The sequence below is a fragment of the Hylobates moloch genome, unplaced genomic scaffold (assembly GCF_009828535.3).
Source record: "Hylobates moloch isolate HMO894 unplaced genomic scaffold, HMol_V3 SCAFFOLD_16, whole genome shotgun sequence".
Classification (NCBI taxonomy): domain Eukaryota; kingdom Metazoa; phylum Chordata; class Mammalia; order Primates; family Hylobatidae; genus Hylobates; species Hylobates moloch.
In genome coordinates, this window is record NW_026652291.1 from 3,612,279 (window position 1) to 3,629,862 (window position 17,584).

A 17,584-nucleotide genomic window follows, 5' to 3' on the forward strand; every position below is an offset into this window, starting at 1 on the left:
CCTGGGAACTCCAGGCAGCAGTGAGCTATGATCACGCCACCGGATTCCAGCCTGGGCAACAAAGTGAGATCCCATCTCTTAAAAAAAATAAATTTTAAAAATTTTAAAAAGAAAAAAAAAAAAAAACAAACCAACATCACTGGCACTGTTGTCCACTCAGAAAACTAAATTCATTTTGGCCACTTATCAGAATAGGGAGGAAGACAAAGAAGAGAAAGTGGTACTGACCAGTTCTTTTTCCACAACCCTCTGGGCAAATAGAACTGCTTCACTTAAACCACCTTCTTGCCTGGCCTGTCAAAAGCATACTTGACTTTGTGCCAGCTGTACAGCCGACTCATGGAGATGACTGATGGAGCCCAGCAGTGGGGAAACAAGAAGGAATCTGTGCTCATACCTAGAGGCTGTTTCACGTTCTTAAAACCCCTGAAGGGAAAGGGGAAAGCTAAGTGTGTAGGAGAATAATTTTCATTACTTGGAGCTGAGGGAAAGATAAGATGTGATGTAAGAAAGGAAATGGTTAAAAACGACAGTACATCTACGAAAACTACAGTTTTCATTTAAATTGTCAAGTAAGATCTCGTAAAAGCCCGATCAATAACTCACTGATCAGATTATTAGTTGTAGTTGTTACCTGTGTCGGTGTCAAAACTGACAGTGGCATGGAAGCGCTTGCCATGTTTCAAGATATCCAGAGTCAGGAGAACTTCCGGGCTCTCCCGTTTCTCCTGGATGCGGTATAACGCACGTTCCAAGTTTAGCCAAAAACTAATTTCCTGTAAGGCAGTTCCTGATGCAGGATCTCGATCCAGTTTGGTCACCTTTGAAAATAAAATAACATCCAAGGGTATTCACTATTTAAACAAGGTAGAAAAGATATCGTTAACTAAACACATGCATTACAACTCAATTTTTATATTTCAAGTAGATTTCCTTCCCTGTAAATCAAAAGTGGCTTGATTGGAAATCAAAGGTATGAGACTGCTGAGATTAATGCTCTATCAGGGTGACTACTCAAGCAATCTCACACTGGCCCCTGACCATTCCACCCAGACCAAGGCTAGTGCTGCACTGGACAATCCCAGGACCAAGAGGAGGCACCACTAATTATCACATAATTTACCTCACTGACAAAATCCAGATCAGTTTTCCCAAAGATATTAAAGAGTAACATATTTTACATAACTTTCAATCCTGTGCTCTTACTTTTTGAATTTCTCGGATCCAGCGGTTAACTCCAGATTGTAACTGATTAAGAAATGTTGGGTCTTCAACCTTATCACCAAAGTCTGTAACTTTTGGCTTTTCTCCACGCTCATAACACTGTTTTGCAACATTTGTGATCATTGGATGAATCGGCAGGCTGATCTCCGGAATTTCAATATTTTGCTGCAAGTGAAGGAGTCCCATTTCGAGTTCTGCAATCTTCTTTTCAACTGAAGGAGCCATTTTATCACCATCCCTAAAAAGAGATTTCATACCTCAACATTTAGTGTGCTGTTGGTCTCCAAAGAGATCCTATCATTTCAGGTCTGTCAAATAGTAATGACACACACATTTATTAATACACAGGGTTTATATCCCCTTGGTTCACTAGCATTACCCTCCCAATTCCCAAGTTTTACACCGAGTTCTATACTATCTTGTGAATATTAAGTGAAATATAACATTCGAACCACAGAAGAAAAATGGTTTTTACCTGTCTGCCTTGCCAGACTCTCTAATATAAGACTTAAAAAAAGGAGCCACGGCATTGCTAATGAAAGAATGCAAAGTTTCGTAGGGTGAGTCTTCACTGAGTGTAAGGACCCGGAGCTGAGAAGATACGGGTTTATCTGCATCAATTACAGGAGTACGTTTAATGAATGCCAAGCTAAAAAGAAAAATAAAACAAGAAATTAGAAAAGTTACACTCCTAATTAGGCTTATTAATTTAAAAATCATACTAAGAATATACTGAAGTGTTGCTTTTCTAATAGTGAAATGTACTGCTTGTCTTTCTTTAGTATATGAGAGCTACTGAATCAAGGTTATGGTTATAGAATGTGAACAAACTTGAAACCAGGCAAAGTTAACTTGTCTCATACATGGGTTGAATTCATAATATTGGCCTAAAACTAACCTGCCCTAGAAATACAAGCAGTACTTAAATCTGATCTTACGCTAATTTGTAACATTTATTTACTGTACTAAGTAAACAAAAGTTGCTCACTGGTTAAGGTGACAAGAGGGCATTCCAGCCAGGCTCCCCTTAGCCTGGTCCTACTCAACTCTTCCTGTTTCACCTCCTGCTATGTATCCTCTTTCCCACCGAGACACCACTTAGACCAGATGTCCCATTTCCTAAACACATCACGTGCTTTGTGCCTTTGCTTAAGAATCTGTATTCATCTGCTGAAATTCTAACCCTCAAAACTCAGTTCCAGTGTGACCTCTTCTGTGGGCTTCCCCTAATCAGAAGCGATCTCTCCAATCTTCATGTTTCCATTGTATTTTGACAAATATCACAATTAGTTATGTATCTGCCAATCTTTCTCCCAAAGACAAGCTTCTTGGGAACAGGAAGCAGGTTTTATTTCTTTGTGTATTACTCTATACCTATTGCCACACCTTGCACAGAACAGGCACTCAAAGTTGGTTAAATTAATGCCTTCAAGGTAATTAATAAAATTTGAATTTTCTAATTCCCTTGCCAGTACTTTATATACAATATTTCATATGCCAGGCATGGTGGTTCACGCCTGTAATCCCAGTACTTTGGGAGGCTAAGGTGGGTAGATCCCTTGAGGTCAGGAGTTCGAGACCAGCCTGGCCAACATGGCGAAACCACATCTCTACTAAAGATACAAAAATTAGGCTGGGCGCAGTAGCTCACACCTGTCATCCCAGCACTTTGGGAGGCCGAGGTGGGCGGATAACTTCAAAAAGTTATTCAAAAACTTCAAAACCCCATCTCTACTAAAAATACAAGAATTAGCTGGGCATGGTGGTGCATGCCTGTAATCCCAGCTACTCGGGAGGCTGATGGAGGAGAATCACTTGAGCCCGGGAGGCAGAGGTTGTAGTGAGCCGAGATCGTGCCACTGCACTCCAGACTGGGTGATAGAGCGAGACTTCGTCTCAAGAAGAAAGAAAAAAAAAAATTAGCCAGGTGTGGTGGCAGGTGCCTGTAATCCCAACTATTCAGGAGGCTGAGGCAGGAGGATCGCTTGAGCCTGGGAGGCAGAGGCTGCAGTGAGCTAAGATTGCCCCACTGCACTCCAGCTTGGGCGACAGAGTGAGACTCCATCTCAAAACAAACAAACAACCCCAAAAAACTTCATATAACTGTAAAGTCAATGAAACTTTCTGATGTAACGTATGGAGAAAGAATGAAGTCACAATAGTATTTCTGTCAAAATCGTATAACCTGAATCTAAACATCAGGCAAACCCAACAGTTCCATGAAGCTACTGGTATGCAAATGTCAAACACGTCAGTGTCATAAAAGGTACACAAAGGCTGAAGTACTACTCAGATTAAAGGAATTTAGAGTGACAAGAAACTAAAGTGTGATCCTGGACTGGACTCTGAATTAGGGGACAATTACTATAAGGGACATCATTGAGACAATTTGAACATGTACTATAATTAGAGAATAATACTGCCACACCTCTTACACTTCTTGAATTTGATCATTGTACTGAGGCCACGAATGAGAATGTCCTTGTTCTTAGGAAATACACACAAGTATTTAGGGATAAAGGAGTATACTGTCTATAACTAACTGTGAAATGATTCAGGGGAAAAATGATAATGCAAAGGGGCAAACACTAACAATTGATATCTGGGAGTTTTATACACTATTCACGCAACTCTTCTGTAACCTGAGATTACTCAAAATAAGTTTAAAAAAATGCAGAATCCATTATGACATTTACATATTTAAATTTGGATATGTTTACTAGGATAAATTAGCACAATCTTTCTGAAAGGTGGAAAATCTGGTAACATGCATTAAAAATTTTAATGATGTTTTGCAAGTGAACTAGTAATGCTGTCTTTAGAATTTATCCTAAAAAGAATCAAACCTGTACATAGAATGTTTACTAGTTAGTTGTAATAATGAAAAATCTGATATCCAGTTGTCCCTTGGTATATGCGGGAAATTGGTTCCAGGACTCCCCTGGGACACCAAAATCTGCAAATATTAAGTTGCTTATATAAAATGGCACAGTATTTCATATAACCTATGCACATCCTCCAGTACACTTTAAATCATCTCTAGATTACTTGTAATCCCTAACACAACATAAACAATATACAAATAGTTGTTATACTAGCTGTTTTTTACTTGCTTTTTTATTTTTGTATTGTATGTATTGCTTTTTTCCTGCAAATATTTTCTGTGGTTGGTTGAATCTGCAGATGTGGAACCAGATATGGAGGGCCGACTGTAATCTGAGAGTATTATCAGACATGTTACATATATTACAGCTCAAACAGAAGATAGATGCCATGATATGGCAACTAAAAGGATAGTATTTTATAATTTATATTGTCTTGAAAATCTTCTTAATTTGAAGACATGAAATCAAAGACACTGAATTTAAAGACCAGAAATCTTTTGAACGTTTTCTTTTCCTTTTTTTTTTCTTTTTTGAGATGGAGTTTCACTCTTGTTGCCAAGACTGGAGTGCAATGGCACGATCTCGGCTCACTGCAACCTCTGCCTCCCGGGTTCAAGCTATTCTCTTGCCCCAGCCTCCCAAGTATCTGGGATTACAGGCATGCGCCACCAAGCCTGGCTAATTTTGTATTGTTAGTAGAGACAGGGTTTCTCCATGTTGGTCAGGGTAGTCTCAAACTCCTAACCTCAAGTGATCTGCCCACCTCAGCCTCCCAAAGTGCTGGGATTACAGGCATGAGCCACCGTGCCGGACTTGAGTGTTTTCTTAATGTGTTTGTCTGAGTCAATTAAGATTTATATTAATTTTAGGCCAGGCGCGGTGGCTCATGCCTATAATCCTAGCACTTTGGGAGGCTGAGGCGGGCGGATCTCCTGAGGTCAGGAGTTCGAGACCAGCCTGACCAACATGGAGAAACCCTGTCTCTACTAAAAATACATAATTAGCCAGGCATGGCGGTGCATGTCTGCAATCCCAGCTACTTGGAAGGATGAGGCAGGAGAATTGCTTGAACCCAGGATGCAGAGGTTGCAGTGAGCTGAGATTGCGCCATTGTACTCCAGCCAGCCTGGGCAACAAGAGCAAAACTCTGTCTCAAAAAAAAAAAAAGAGAGAGATTTATATTAATTCTCTTAGTAAGAATTTCCAAGTTTGAAAAGAAAAAAGATTCATATTAATTCTCATAAATTTATAACCTGAGATAATGGTAATAATCGTACTACTCACCTATTGGATTTAACCCCATAATGAATGTCTATGTTGATGTTATAGGAAATGAATTCTTTTTCTTCTTCTCCTTCATCACCGACATCCTCTACAAATCATAATAAATATATTAAATTAATATCAACATTTCCAATTTCTTATTTATCGACTGCTTAGACAATGACTATCCTCTCCCTACTCTCAACCTGACATATCAACACCTACATGACTTGGCACTATTTTTCCCTTCCTATCTGTTTTTTTTCCTCACTCCTGACTTTGCTGTGTGACTTTGGGTGAGGTGGTTGTCTGTGAAGCGGGGTAGTGTGAGCATGCCAGGGCTTCTGCAGGGATAACTGAGTTGGTGCATGAAAGCACTGGAACAGGGCCTGGCCGTGGGCAGTGCTAGCCGCTGCTGGCTATGGCCAAGTTCTCAGCATCCCATCCCAGGAAGCTCATCCATTGTGCTTCAAACACAGAAGTCACTTTCCAGCCCTGCTCTCAAGAATATTCTGCTCAGCTGTTCACTCAGCACCACCTGTGTGATAGGCATTTTTACTAAGCACTTTACAGCTATCACACATTTAACCCTATGCGGTTGGTGTGACTATTATTATCCTTGTTTTCTCCGTAAAGAATATCAGTAACTTGCCCACAGACACTTGGGTGGGAAGCAACAATGTGAGAATTCAGAAGTTTGTGATTCCAAAGCCCAGGCTCCTCGCCACAATGTAGCATGGCCAGTTTTCACCAAGGCGAGGCCCAAGGCAAACCCCAATCAAGAAAACTATCAAGAAACATCCCAAGGGTCACTGAGAAGCATTCGCCTAGCCTTGCCCTCTGCTGCACCACAGCACTTACCTGAGTCTGCTCTGGGTTTGACTTATGAATGTATCTTCCTCCCCAACTGTGAGCTCCTGGAAGGCAGAGACCATGCTAGATTCCACACAGTACAACACGCACACCGTAGCCACTTTCAAATGCTTACGGAGGCCGGGCGTGGTGGCTTACGTCAGTAATCCCAGCACTTTGGGAGGCTGAGGTGTGGACCACTTGAGTTCAGGAGTATGAGACTAGTCTGGGCAACATGGTGAAACCATGTCTCAATTTTTTAATAATAAAATTTAAATTTAAAAAAGCTTACTGGAAATTAATAGTAAGATAGCCTCAAGAAGCATGTGAACCAAATTTCCAAATTAAAAACCAAGATTGAAAAACTAAAAAAAGTATAAGAATAGAAAATAATCTAAACCTCTACATCTAGTACTAATCCATGTGATGCCTAAACATTCTAGTCAAATTATCTTTGTAATAACGTACTGATGAAACATATGTTGGCAAAAATTACAATCTATGGATTAATTTAACATGACTATTTTATACACGGTTCACCTTTTAAAAGTCATGATGTAATAGAAAGGGAAGGCTGGGCGCGATGGCGCACGCCTGTAATCCCAACACTTTGGGAGGCCAAGGCAGGTGGATCACCTCAGGTAGGGAGTTTGAGACCAGCCTGACAAACATGGAGAAACCCCGTCTCTGCTAAAAATACAAAATTAGCCAGGCATGGTGGTGCATGCCTGTAATTCCAGCTACTTGGGAAGCTGAGGCAGGCAAATCGCTTGAACCCGGGAGGTGGAGGTTGTGGTGAGTCGAGATAGCGCCATTGCACTCCAGCCTGGGCAACGAGAGTGAAACTCCATCTCAAAAAAAAAAGGAAAGGGCAGTAGCTTTAACAGATCAAGTTCTATTGCTTAGAAGGTGTGTGACACGGCCGGGCGCGGTGGCTCACGCCTGTAATCCCAGCACTTTGGGAGGCCGACGCGGGCGGATCACAAGGTCAGGAGATCGAGACCATCCTGGCTAACACGGTGAAACCCCGTCTCTACTAAAAATACAAAAAATTAGCCGGGCGAGGTGGCGGGCGCCTGTAGTCCCAGCTACAAGGGAGGCTGAGGCAGGAGAATGGCGTGAACCCCGGGAGGCAGGGCCTGCAGTGAGCCGAGATCGCGCCACTGCACTCCAGCCTGGGTGAAAGAGCGAGACTCTGTCTCAAAAAAAAAAAAAAAAAAAAAAAAAAAAAAAAAGATGTGTGACCCTGAGAAAGTCATTTTTCTTTCTCTGAGCTTCAAATTTGTAAGGTGTAAAATGGGCGGTGGAGCAGGCAGTAGAATGTTGAGTTAGGTGGTTATAATGTTTCATTAAGCACTAAAAACTATGAAACCTGGTTACATAGGGTCTGAGCAAAAGCTATTTGCTTCCTTAGTTGTTGTTTTAAAAATCGTGCTCCTTCTGTAAGCATTTTATTTTAATTAATTTATTTATTTATTTAGAGACAATGTCTTGCTCTGTCGCCCAGGCTGGAATGCAGTAGCTTCATCACAGCTCACTGCAGTCTTGATCTTCTGGGTTCAAGAGATCCTCCTGCCTCAGCCTCCCAAATAGCTGGGACCACACGCTCATGCCACCACCTTCACTGGATTTTTAAAACATTTTTTAGAGATGGGGTCTCTCTATGTTGCTCAGGCTGGTGTCAAACTCCTGGGGCTCAAGAGATCCTCATGCCTCGGCCTGTCATTACAAGCATGAGTCATTGTGCCCAACCCCTGCTTCCTTAGTTTTAAGATGAGACAAATACAAAATTCACACTAAAGAGTGTAAAATATTAGTCTATCTGGCCAGGCGCGGTGGCTCATGCCTGTAATCTCAGCACTTTGGGAGGCCGAAGCGGGCAGATCACTTCAAGTCAGGAGTTCAATACCAGCCTGGCCAACATGGTGAAACCCTATATCTACTAAAACTTCAAAAATTAGCCGGGTGTGGTGGTTGGCACCTGTAATTTCAGTTATTTGGGAGGTTGGGGTGAGAGAATTGCTTGAACCTGGGAGGTGGAGGTTGCAGTGAGCTGAGATTGGTCTCAAAAAAAAAAAAAAAATTAGTGTATCTATCAAGAGAACAATAATTCTTCCAAATTATTGTTTTGGGTATATTTGGATATAAGTTTAGGAAGAGGAAGGAGTAGGCGGCAGAACATTCTAGTATGCCAGATATTTGCTAAGCTATTTTTTAAAATGACTATTAAAAAAACCAAAGAAATCAACCAATTTTTCTAACCACTCAAATGTAGCTAGACCACAAGAGAAATCACACTGCCTGAAAGCAGCCACCCACGATTACAACCTGTAAAATGTAAGCACACAGAGAATAAAGAACTATCTCCAAACTGAAACAGATGTCAAAGTACTGCGATGATTTTCTCCCTCAATCTTCTGAATGTTCCATAATATTGTTCTACCATTTATACAAAATATGCCATCAAAACAACACCGAAACAATATACAGAAAATAAAATTAACATTCTATAATGATCAAAGGAAATCACTGATACAACTAAAAATATGGCTTGTTAACTCTGAATCATTTCTTCCCCCCATGAAGAGTCATCATTGATACAAATAAAATCACGCAGAAATTGCGCAGTCCAGACACAGCATCTGAGCATGTGGCCTACACTTCCTAATGCAAACCGGGTTAGGGGAACTAGGTGCCATTCCAAGAGATGAGTCACCGCTGTGTGGTGAGCGCTCCAGCTCTGTACTGGGAATACTGCAATGCAGTAGAATGCTGCTTCAGCTCAGGAAGGCACACCCAATGACATAATCCTCAAAAACGATAATGCAAATAGATATTCCCTGCTGCTTTGTTAAATTCTAACTTCTCTTGATAATAACTTACGGAAGTCACTATGAATCAGTCACAGAAAACATCTTGGACTAGTCTTTCTGTGCATATTCCCTATAAAGACATGGATCAAACACAGTTGAGTATGTCTGACTCCCATTTACAGTCACACAATTTAGGACATTGTTTCAAAAACTGCCATCAAATAATAATCTGACATTCTACTTTTCTTTTTTTTTTTTTTAAATAGTTGTCCAGAGGAGGAAAGACACTTGATTATTAATTCTTAATAACGAAGGGGCTACTAGCCTTGTTATATTTATAAGCTTACATACAAACACAATCTGCACGTTTGATTAGGTAATATCACTTTCAGTAAAATTTGAATCCATTTCCTTATGCTTGGCAAAGTTACTAGTTAATACAAAGTTACTGTTAACATGTAACAGACCAATACTGTACTATCTGTCCATGCAGTCAAAGAATCAAAGTACTGAGCCTGCTTCATGAGTTCGTTCCCTGCAAGCTATACTGACACACATTATAACAACTTGTGAACACTTCCTTGGTTAACTTCTGAGAGTTTACTGAATTTCTAGAGATGTTCAAAATGGCATTTAGCACTAATGTGTATACTTTTATTGAAAGACTAGTTTAATGTATTTCACACTACTAGTAATTGGTATCATTGAACTATGAATTAGGTAATTGGTATCATTGAACTATGAATTAGGTAAGCATTACGTCTGCTTTATGTTTTTTGAGACAGGATCTCACTCTGTCACCCAGGCTGGAGTGCAGTGGTGCAATCACAGCTCATCGCAGCCTTGACCTCTCTGGGCTCAAGTGATTCTCTTACCTCAGCCTCCTGAGTAGCTGGGACTACAGGTGTGCATCACCACGCCTGGCTAACTTTTGCATTTTTGTGGAGACAAGGTTTCTCCATGTTGCCCAGGCTGGTCTTGAACTCCCGAGCTCAAGTGATCTGCCTACCTCAGCCTCCCAAAGTGTTGGGATTACAGGCGTGAGACATTGCACCCAGCCAGCATTATGTCTTGTTTAATGAAATACAAAAACTATGCAATTTCAATTACCTTAAGAACTATACCACCCTCGACTGGGCCCAGTGACTCATGCCTGTAATCCCAGTACTTTGAGGGGCCAAGGTGGGTGGATCACTCGAGCTCAGGAGTTTGAGACCAGTCTGGGCAAGATGGTGAAACCCAATCTCTACAAAAAATACAAAAATTAGCAGGGCGTGGTGGTGCATGTCTGTGGCGGGAGGATCTCTTGAGCCCAGGAGACCGAGGCTGCAGTAAGCTCAGACTGCACCACTGCACTCCAGCCTGAGCGACACAGCAAGACCCTGCCTCAAAAAAAAAAAAAAAAAGAATGACACGGCCCTGAGTAGACAGGGCATGCCCTCTCAAAGTCTGGTGAACGGGCAGCTGGCAAAGGGACAAAGCACACTGGTAAAGTGCCAGGTGAGGCTGCCCAACTCCTGCATCCTTGCTAATTCCCTCATGTACTCTTCCTTCCAAACTTTCTCCCAGCCATAGAGCAAGTCTCTTCCTGGTCTCGAAGCCATTCATCTCCTTTGGCCCGCATATACTACCAAATTACACATTAAATGTTCGTGGGGTTCTCTTTATCTTTTGTTTTCTTTCCCTTTTAAAATCCCAAACATGGGCTGGGTGCAGTGGCTCACGCCTGTGGTCCCAGCACTTTGGGAGGCTGAGGCGGGTGGATCACCTGAGGTCAGGAGTTCCAGACCAGCCTGGCCAACATAGTGAAACCCCATCTCTACTAAAAATACAAAAATTAGCCAGACGTGGTGGCACATGCCTGTAATCCCAGCTACTTAGGAGGCTGAGACAAGAGAATCACTTGAACCCAGGAGGCGGGTGGTTGCAGTGAGCGGAGATCGTGCCACTGCACGCCAGCCTGGGTGACAGAGCAAGATGCCATCTCAACAACAACAACAAAAAAACCAAACATACTAATACCACATTATTCTGGTCAACCACTGTTATACACGGCCTCCCTCTTTTTCCCGCTTTAGTTTTCCCCTTTCTTGTCTCTGGCACTTTCTCTTGTCACCTGGACGTCCACCTGAGGGGCCATGACTTCTTTCCCATAACCACTCCCTGCTCTGGTACAAGGCACAGAACGTGGTGAGAAAGTCGCAGCATTCTCCTCAACCCGAAGATTTCCATTGTAACATCATTAGGAGTATGAAGGGAGCATGAAACCCCACATAATACTTATATTTAATGTAAACGAGCTCATTTTCGTATTTCCCGAAAAGAAAATTTTTAAAAACCTACTAAGTTATTAACACCAAAAGAACTTAAGACTTGGTACTTTTCAAGTTACTACTAACTCAAAATAAATAACAGATACCAAGGCACTGCAGAGACGAGTTTTTAGGTTTCAGAACCCTCCTTAGAACATCCTTTTCCCAACTGTGTCTTAAAATCCTAGGGTTTTGGTTTCCTCATTCATGAAAGATGAGGGCTGGACTAAATCTCTCCTGCTGCTCCCAATCTGACATTCTCTGATGCTGACACGCAATTTTCATCCATGCTTAGTTTTTAAAAAGAAGTGATAACTGTTTTCCCTTTGCTGTACATAAATTTCGTTTACTATGCTACACTGCACATTCAAATTTATCTTGCTGCAGACAGTGTGTCGTCCCACAGTGTGACAGCATGGGGCAGTAAGAGCCTCGCTGAAGTGCGGATACCACTGAGTGCAGAGCCTGGTAGCTAGGTTTGTTTTCTCCTTTCGAACTGGAGGCCCCTGGTGCAAACATGTGCTGCCAGATCTTGGGTCAGGCCAAGAAGCATCTGAGTCTGATCCCCCTCTTTGTGTCTGCTGGAGCTGGAGGTACTGGAGCAACACTGTATGGCCTGCATCTGGCACAGTTCAATCCAGATTTTACTAGGGACAGAAAGAATAACTGGGTGCCCTAGAAGAAACTAGGTCACAGGGATCAATACAAACTCAGTGAATGTGGATTACAGGAAACTGAAGAAAGAAGGTCCAGATTTCTAAATAAAATGTTTCACTATAAAGCTGCTTTAGAAAGAAGGTCTTGGCCAGGCATGGTGGCTCACGCCTGTAATCCCAGCACTTTGGGAGGCCAAGGCGGGCGGATCATGAGGTCAGAGATCAAGACCATCCTGGCTAACACGGTGAAACCCCGTCTCTACTAAAAAAAAAAAAAAAAATTAACCAGGTGTGGTGGCGGGTGCCTGTAGTCCCAGCTACTCGGGAGGCTGAGGCAGGAGAATGGCATGAACCTGGAAGGCAGAGCTTGCAGTGAGCCGAGATCGTGCCACTGCACTCCAGCCTGGGAGACAGGGCAAGACTCTGTCTCAAAAAAAAAAAAGAAAAAAAGAAAGAAGGTCTTGCAGAAGTCATCAGTACAATTTTCCACTTAACCAGAAAACATTTCTCCTCTAAATGCACGAAATCATGTTGATATGTTGTGTTGGAGATTACATTGATTAAACTACATTTCTTCATCCTTTAGAATTAAATCCTCAGGCTGGATATCATGGTGCACGCCTGTAATCCTGGCACTTTGGGAGGCTGAGGTAGCAGGATCACTTGAGTCCAAGAGTTCAAGACCAGCCTGGGCAACATGGGGAGACCCTGCCTCTACAAAAAATACAAAAATGAGCCAGGCGTGGTGGTGTGTGCCTGTCATCTCAGCTACTCGGGAGGCTGAGATGGGTGGATTGCTTGAGACCAGAGGTTGAGGATGCGGTGAGCAGAGATTGTGCCACTGCACTCCAACCTGGACAACAGTGAGACCCTGTCTCAAAAGAAAAATTCCAAGTCTCAAACACTGGAGTGTTAAACAAACAAACATGTGGGGTGTGGTGGCTCACACCTGTAATCCCAGCACTTCGGCAGGCAGAGGTCGAAGTATTGCTTGAGCCCAGAAGTTCCAGACCAGCCTGGGCAAAATGGTGAGACCTCATCTCTATAAAAAAAATGAGAAAATGAACTGGGAGCCCAGGAGGCCAAGGTGGCAATGAGCCATGATTGGGCCACTGCACTCCTGCCTAGGTGACAGAGTGAGACCTTGTCTCAAACAAAACAAAACAAAACCCTCTCCCCACCAAAAACAAACAAAAAACCCAAACTACATGCGCTCATACAGACCAACCAACCTAGCACCCAATTCCAGGCAGGTCATGAACAAGCTGCAGAGCACAGACAAGCCATGGAAACGTCAGTTCCATCAGCCGCAAACTGAAGCATACCCCACCCAACGGAGATATACAACCAAAAAATGGTCCATGAAGTAAAAAATGCTACAAAAACGTCATTAACATAAAATGGCTAGTTAAGTAATAAGCACCTATTTTGTCACCATACTGTAAGCATACTATGAGGAAGATAATTTCCTACAGGCCAGGAACTATAGAAAGGTTTCTCTTTTTAAAATGAGGACCTTGCCGGGCGCGGTGGCTCACGCTTGTAATCCCAGCACTTTGGGAGGCCAAGGCGGGCGGATCACGAGGTCAGGAGATCCAGACCACGGTGAAACCCTGTCTCTACTAAAAATACAAAAAAATTAGCCGGGCATGGTGGGGGGCGCCTGTAGTCCCAGCTACTGGGAGAGGCTGAGGCAGGAGAATGGCGTGAACCCGGGAGGCGGAGCTTGCAGTGAGCCGACATTGCGCCACTGCACTCCAGCCTGGGCGACAAAGCGAGACTCCGTCTCAAAAAAAAAAAATAAAATAAAATAAAAATAAATAAATAAATACATAAATAAAATGAGGAGCTATAACTTAATCCCTTTTTCCCACAAACTCCCCAATTCCTCAGTATCAAGATAAGTTGTTAAATTCACAACATTTATTGTATACTTTGAGTAATGCTATACTTGATTTATTTTAGAGATAGGGTCTCACTCTGTACCCAGGCTGGAGCAAAGTGGTGTGATCCTAGTTCACCATAGCGTCAAACTCCTGGGCTCAAGCAATCTTCTCAAGTAGCTGGAACTACTCGCATATACCACCATGCCTGGCTTATTTTTAAATTTTCTGTAGAGATAGGGTCTTGCTATGTTGCCCAGGCTGGTCTTGAACTCCTGGCCTCAAATGATCCTCCTGCCTTGGTCTCTCAAAGTGCTGGGATTACAGGTGTTAGCCACTGCACCCAACTCAACGCTGCACTTTAACAACAAAAGTTTATAGCTAGCTGGGGTAGCTAAAACAAACAAATAATATATATAGTTTCACATAAAAAATGTTTCTATATTCAATTACAAGTGTTTGGATACTTCCTTCCATAAAAAAAGCGGAAGGAATAAAATAAATAAAAGTAATTTCCACTGTTCATTAAATTACATGACTTCACTGTTGGTGATCTTTATTCAGTTTAAATAATTCAGCTCTGTTTTCTATATTAATGCATGCCTACCTTTTCACTGTAATTAACTACTGGATGCACATATTTGATTAAATGTACAAATGCCAAAGCTAACTCATAAAAGCCACCAAGAAGAAAGCCCTCCTACCAAAAGTCCTGGGTCTCTACTTATATCTAAGGTGTCCTAGTGTAGCCAGGCTGCTAATAAGACAAACAGACCATTTATCATAAAACTGGATTAATTTTAAAATCTTTCCTTAGGTTTTTGTAAGTGAAAAATAAATTATAGACAGGTTGAATTGGTTGAAATACTTCAAGGATTGTTATAAATACAGAAATGAGGTAGGATTTCAATTTTAGATAGTCTCATTCCTTAGTCAACTTTCAAAAGTGCAAGTCATTATGGAGCCAAGATTTGGATGCCTGCATATTTGTTTTGCTGAAAGAAAAAAAGGTACCCATAAGACAACACAGAGAGAATTTGTACTAGATAGTGTACTACATAAACATAGTCCCCCCACCCCAATAATTTTAGCAACGTCCAATTTTAAGATGCCTGGAAAAAGCAAATTACTGGTGATCACTCTAGAAGCAAAGTATAAAACTTAAATTTTTTTTCATAAAAAGAAATGGTGACCCAAGGTAAAAAAAAAAATAAAATCACCGATTCTAATACATAAACTATGCAATAAAAATATCAAGGATTAGCAATGGTCAAGCTACTAAAAATACAATTAACTTAAAAAATGCAGATTAAAATGTATTTTAATAAAATAACGAATATGCATTGAAAAATGCCCACAAAGACATAGACCAAAAATGCTGACATCTGGGTCAAACAATTCCCAGTGATTTTTACCTTAGCTGTATACTACATTTTCTACAATGACTATATATGTTTTTTGGAAAAAAAAAAAAAAAAAGAGTAGATGAGTTAATTTTTTTTTTTAACTCTTATGGCTTCCACTTAGGAATACATAACCCCAAACATCACATTAAAAAACCCTCAACAACATTAATAAATATGCTCAAATGGTTTATTTGCCTTGAACATTCCACGTGGATATAAGAAAAAAATATTCCTTTACACTCTGCTAATCTCTGGCAGGAAACCAAGGCTCCAGGGAAGCATCTTCTGAGTAAGAATAGCCTTTGAAGGAAACAAACTATCAAACACAGCATGTGTTAAGGATGGGGCAGACAGTACAGGTTCTCCTACTGACAGAACCACACAGTTTTTTGAAATTTTAAGAAGCTTGTTGGCAAATATTTTTAGACAATCTCCAATCCCTAGAGGCTAACCTTGGACATCATCCTTAGGTTCTTAGATGGACATGCCACACCCAAAGTGGTTGTCATGGGCTACAAAGTGGTTGTAATGAATCCATGAGAAAGCCTGCCTGCGGGCAAGCCCCAGACTTAGATGAATGTAACCTTGCTGGTGGGCGATCATTATTCGAGGAGACAGCTGGAACACGCTAACTCTAGCCTCTTCCCCTTACTAGGTGCCTAACCTGCATCTTTTTTTTTTTTATCTGTAAAATTAGACTCTCATATTACAGGGTTATCATTAGCATCATCGAAGCATTAAACAAATATGAGGTATGATCAGTGCAAACAAGCAGTGGATGGGGAACTGAGACACTGAGTCTAGTCTCAGGACTAGGATTAGCTGGTGATCTTGGGTGAAATCACTTAACCTGAGCCTCAGTTTCCTCAGGTGTAAAATCAGGATACGCCCGTTCAGCAAGGATGCTGTGAGAGCATCTACCTACAACAGTGATGCTCGCAGGCCCGGGGCTGGCACCGTCGCTCTGTGGGCCTCGGCCTCTGGGTCCCCACAAGACTGGGCTGGGACACCCGCCCGACCTCCTCCCGAACCAGAACCCCGGCCGCCCCCGGCTCCGCGGGTCTGACCCCGACACATCCCTCCCGAAGGCCGCCTGGCCTGGACACAAATCGAAACCGAAAAGCTCATGTGACACTGGAGGCAGGGATGCGGCCTCGCCCGCGCTCAGCCCAGGGAGACGCTGTCTCCACCCAACTCGGCCATCTTGAGAGGCCCGAGCAGACAAAGCGACCCCATTGTTTTGGGTGACGGCAGACGGGGACCCCTTTCCCCTCCCCGCGACCGGGAGCGGGGCGTCCTGGGGGCTCCGGGCCGGGCAGTGGGTGTGGCGAGGGAAAGCCCCGGGCGCCGCGCCGGCCTCTGCGGGGCGTCTGGGGCCCTGGGGACACGGCCGGCGGGACGTCTGCGGCCGCCGGGCTCTGCCCATCCCGGGGTCATCTGCAGGCGCCGGGATCCTCCCATCCCGGGGACATCTGCGGCCCCGGAGGACCTGGCAGGCCCTGCATTCCGCGAGGCTTGGCCCTGGCGACCCTGCCCTCCGCGGCCCCGCACCTTTGAGCGTGGAGCGCTCCACCAGCACCGTGTGGACCTGCGGGTCCGAAAGGAACTTGCGCATCTGCTCCAGGGCGCTCTTCTCCTCCAGCGCCGCCTCCAGCGCGGCCGGCGCCTCGCCGCCGTCCTCCAGCAGCAGCGGCACCAGCTTGCGCAGGTGCTTCTGCAGCACCGACACGTCCGCCACATTCTGCACGGTCGACACTTCCAGGCCGGCCGAGCCATCCTCGCCGCCGCCGCCCCCGGGCTCCGACATGGTGCCGCGCTCGGGACCTTCCAGGAGCTATGAGAAGGCGGCCGCGACTCAGCGAGACAGCCAGCAAGAGACAGAAACGGCCGCCGGAAGCCGAACCACCCGCTAGCCCACTGCAGACTGAGAGCGGGAGCCGGCTCCGCCCTAAAGGCAGCCAGTGCCAGCTGGCCCCGCCCCGCCCCGCCGGCCGCAGCCGCCGCAGCCGCCGCAGCCACCCGCGTTCGCTCGCGGCCTTAGCGTCACGGCGTCTCGCGAGCGCGGGGGGTGGGCCCGGCGATTTCGCCGCGCGCCCTTCTGGGACTTGTAGTCTCGGCGCTGGTCGGGGCCCGCAGCCTCCGCACTGCGAGTCCTAGGAGATGCGGACTTCGCTCCAATGTCCTGGCTCGGCGCCCGGGCTCGGCGAGGTTGGTCAGGGGCCGCGTCTGTCTTCTTCACTGCTGTGGACGCAGCGAATAGCACACAGCCAGAGAAACTTTATAGTGAATG

The 17,584-nt window shown here is 43.9% G+C and overlaps 1 protein-coding gene and 1 pseudogene across 1 annotated transcript in view; one reads left to right on the forward strand and one right to left on the reverse strand.

The window, feature by feature from the left end:
• DYNC1H1 (dynein cytoplasmic 1 heavy chain 1) overlaps positions 1 to 17,227 on the reverse strand; it is an 85,660-nt gene extending 68,433 nt beyond the window's left edge. The window contains exons 1-5 of the mRNA XM_032180539.2: positions 16,846 to 17,227; positions 5,394 to 5,481; positions 1,700 to 1,873; positions 1,207 to 1,462; positions 635 to 821 (exon numbers count right to left, since the gene is read on the reverse strand). Of these exons, the coding sequence (XP_032036430.1) occupies positions 635 to 821; positions 1,207 to 1,462; positions 1,700 to 1,873; positions 5,394 to 5,481; positions 16,846 to 17,101 (961 nt within the window). The 5' untranslated portion in view covers positions 17,102 to 17,227. The remainder of the gene's footprint in view (positions 1 to 634; positions 822 to 1,206; positions 1,463 to 1,699; positions 1,874 to 5,393; positions 5,482 to 16,845) is intronic.
• LOC131381418 (cytochrome c oxidase subunit NDUFA4-like) lies at positions 11,867 to 12,300 on the forward strand (annotated as a pseudogene).
• Positions 17,228 to 17,584: the final 357 nt, after the last annotated feature.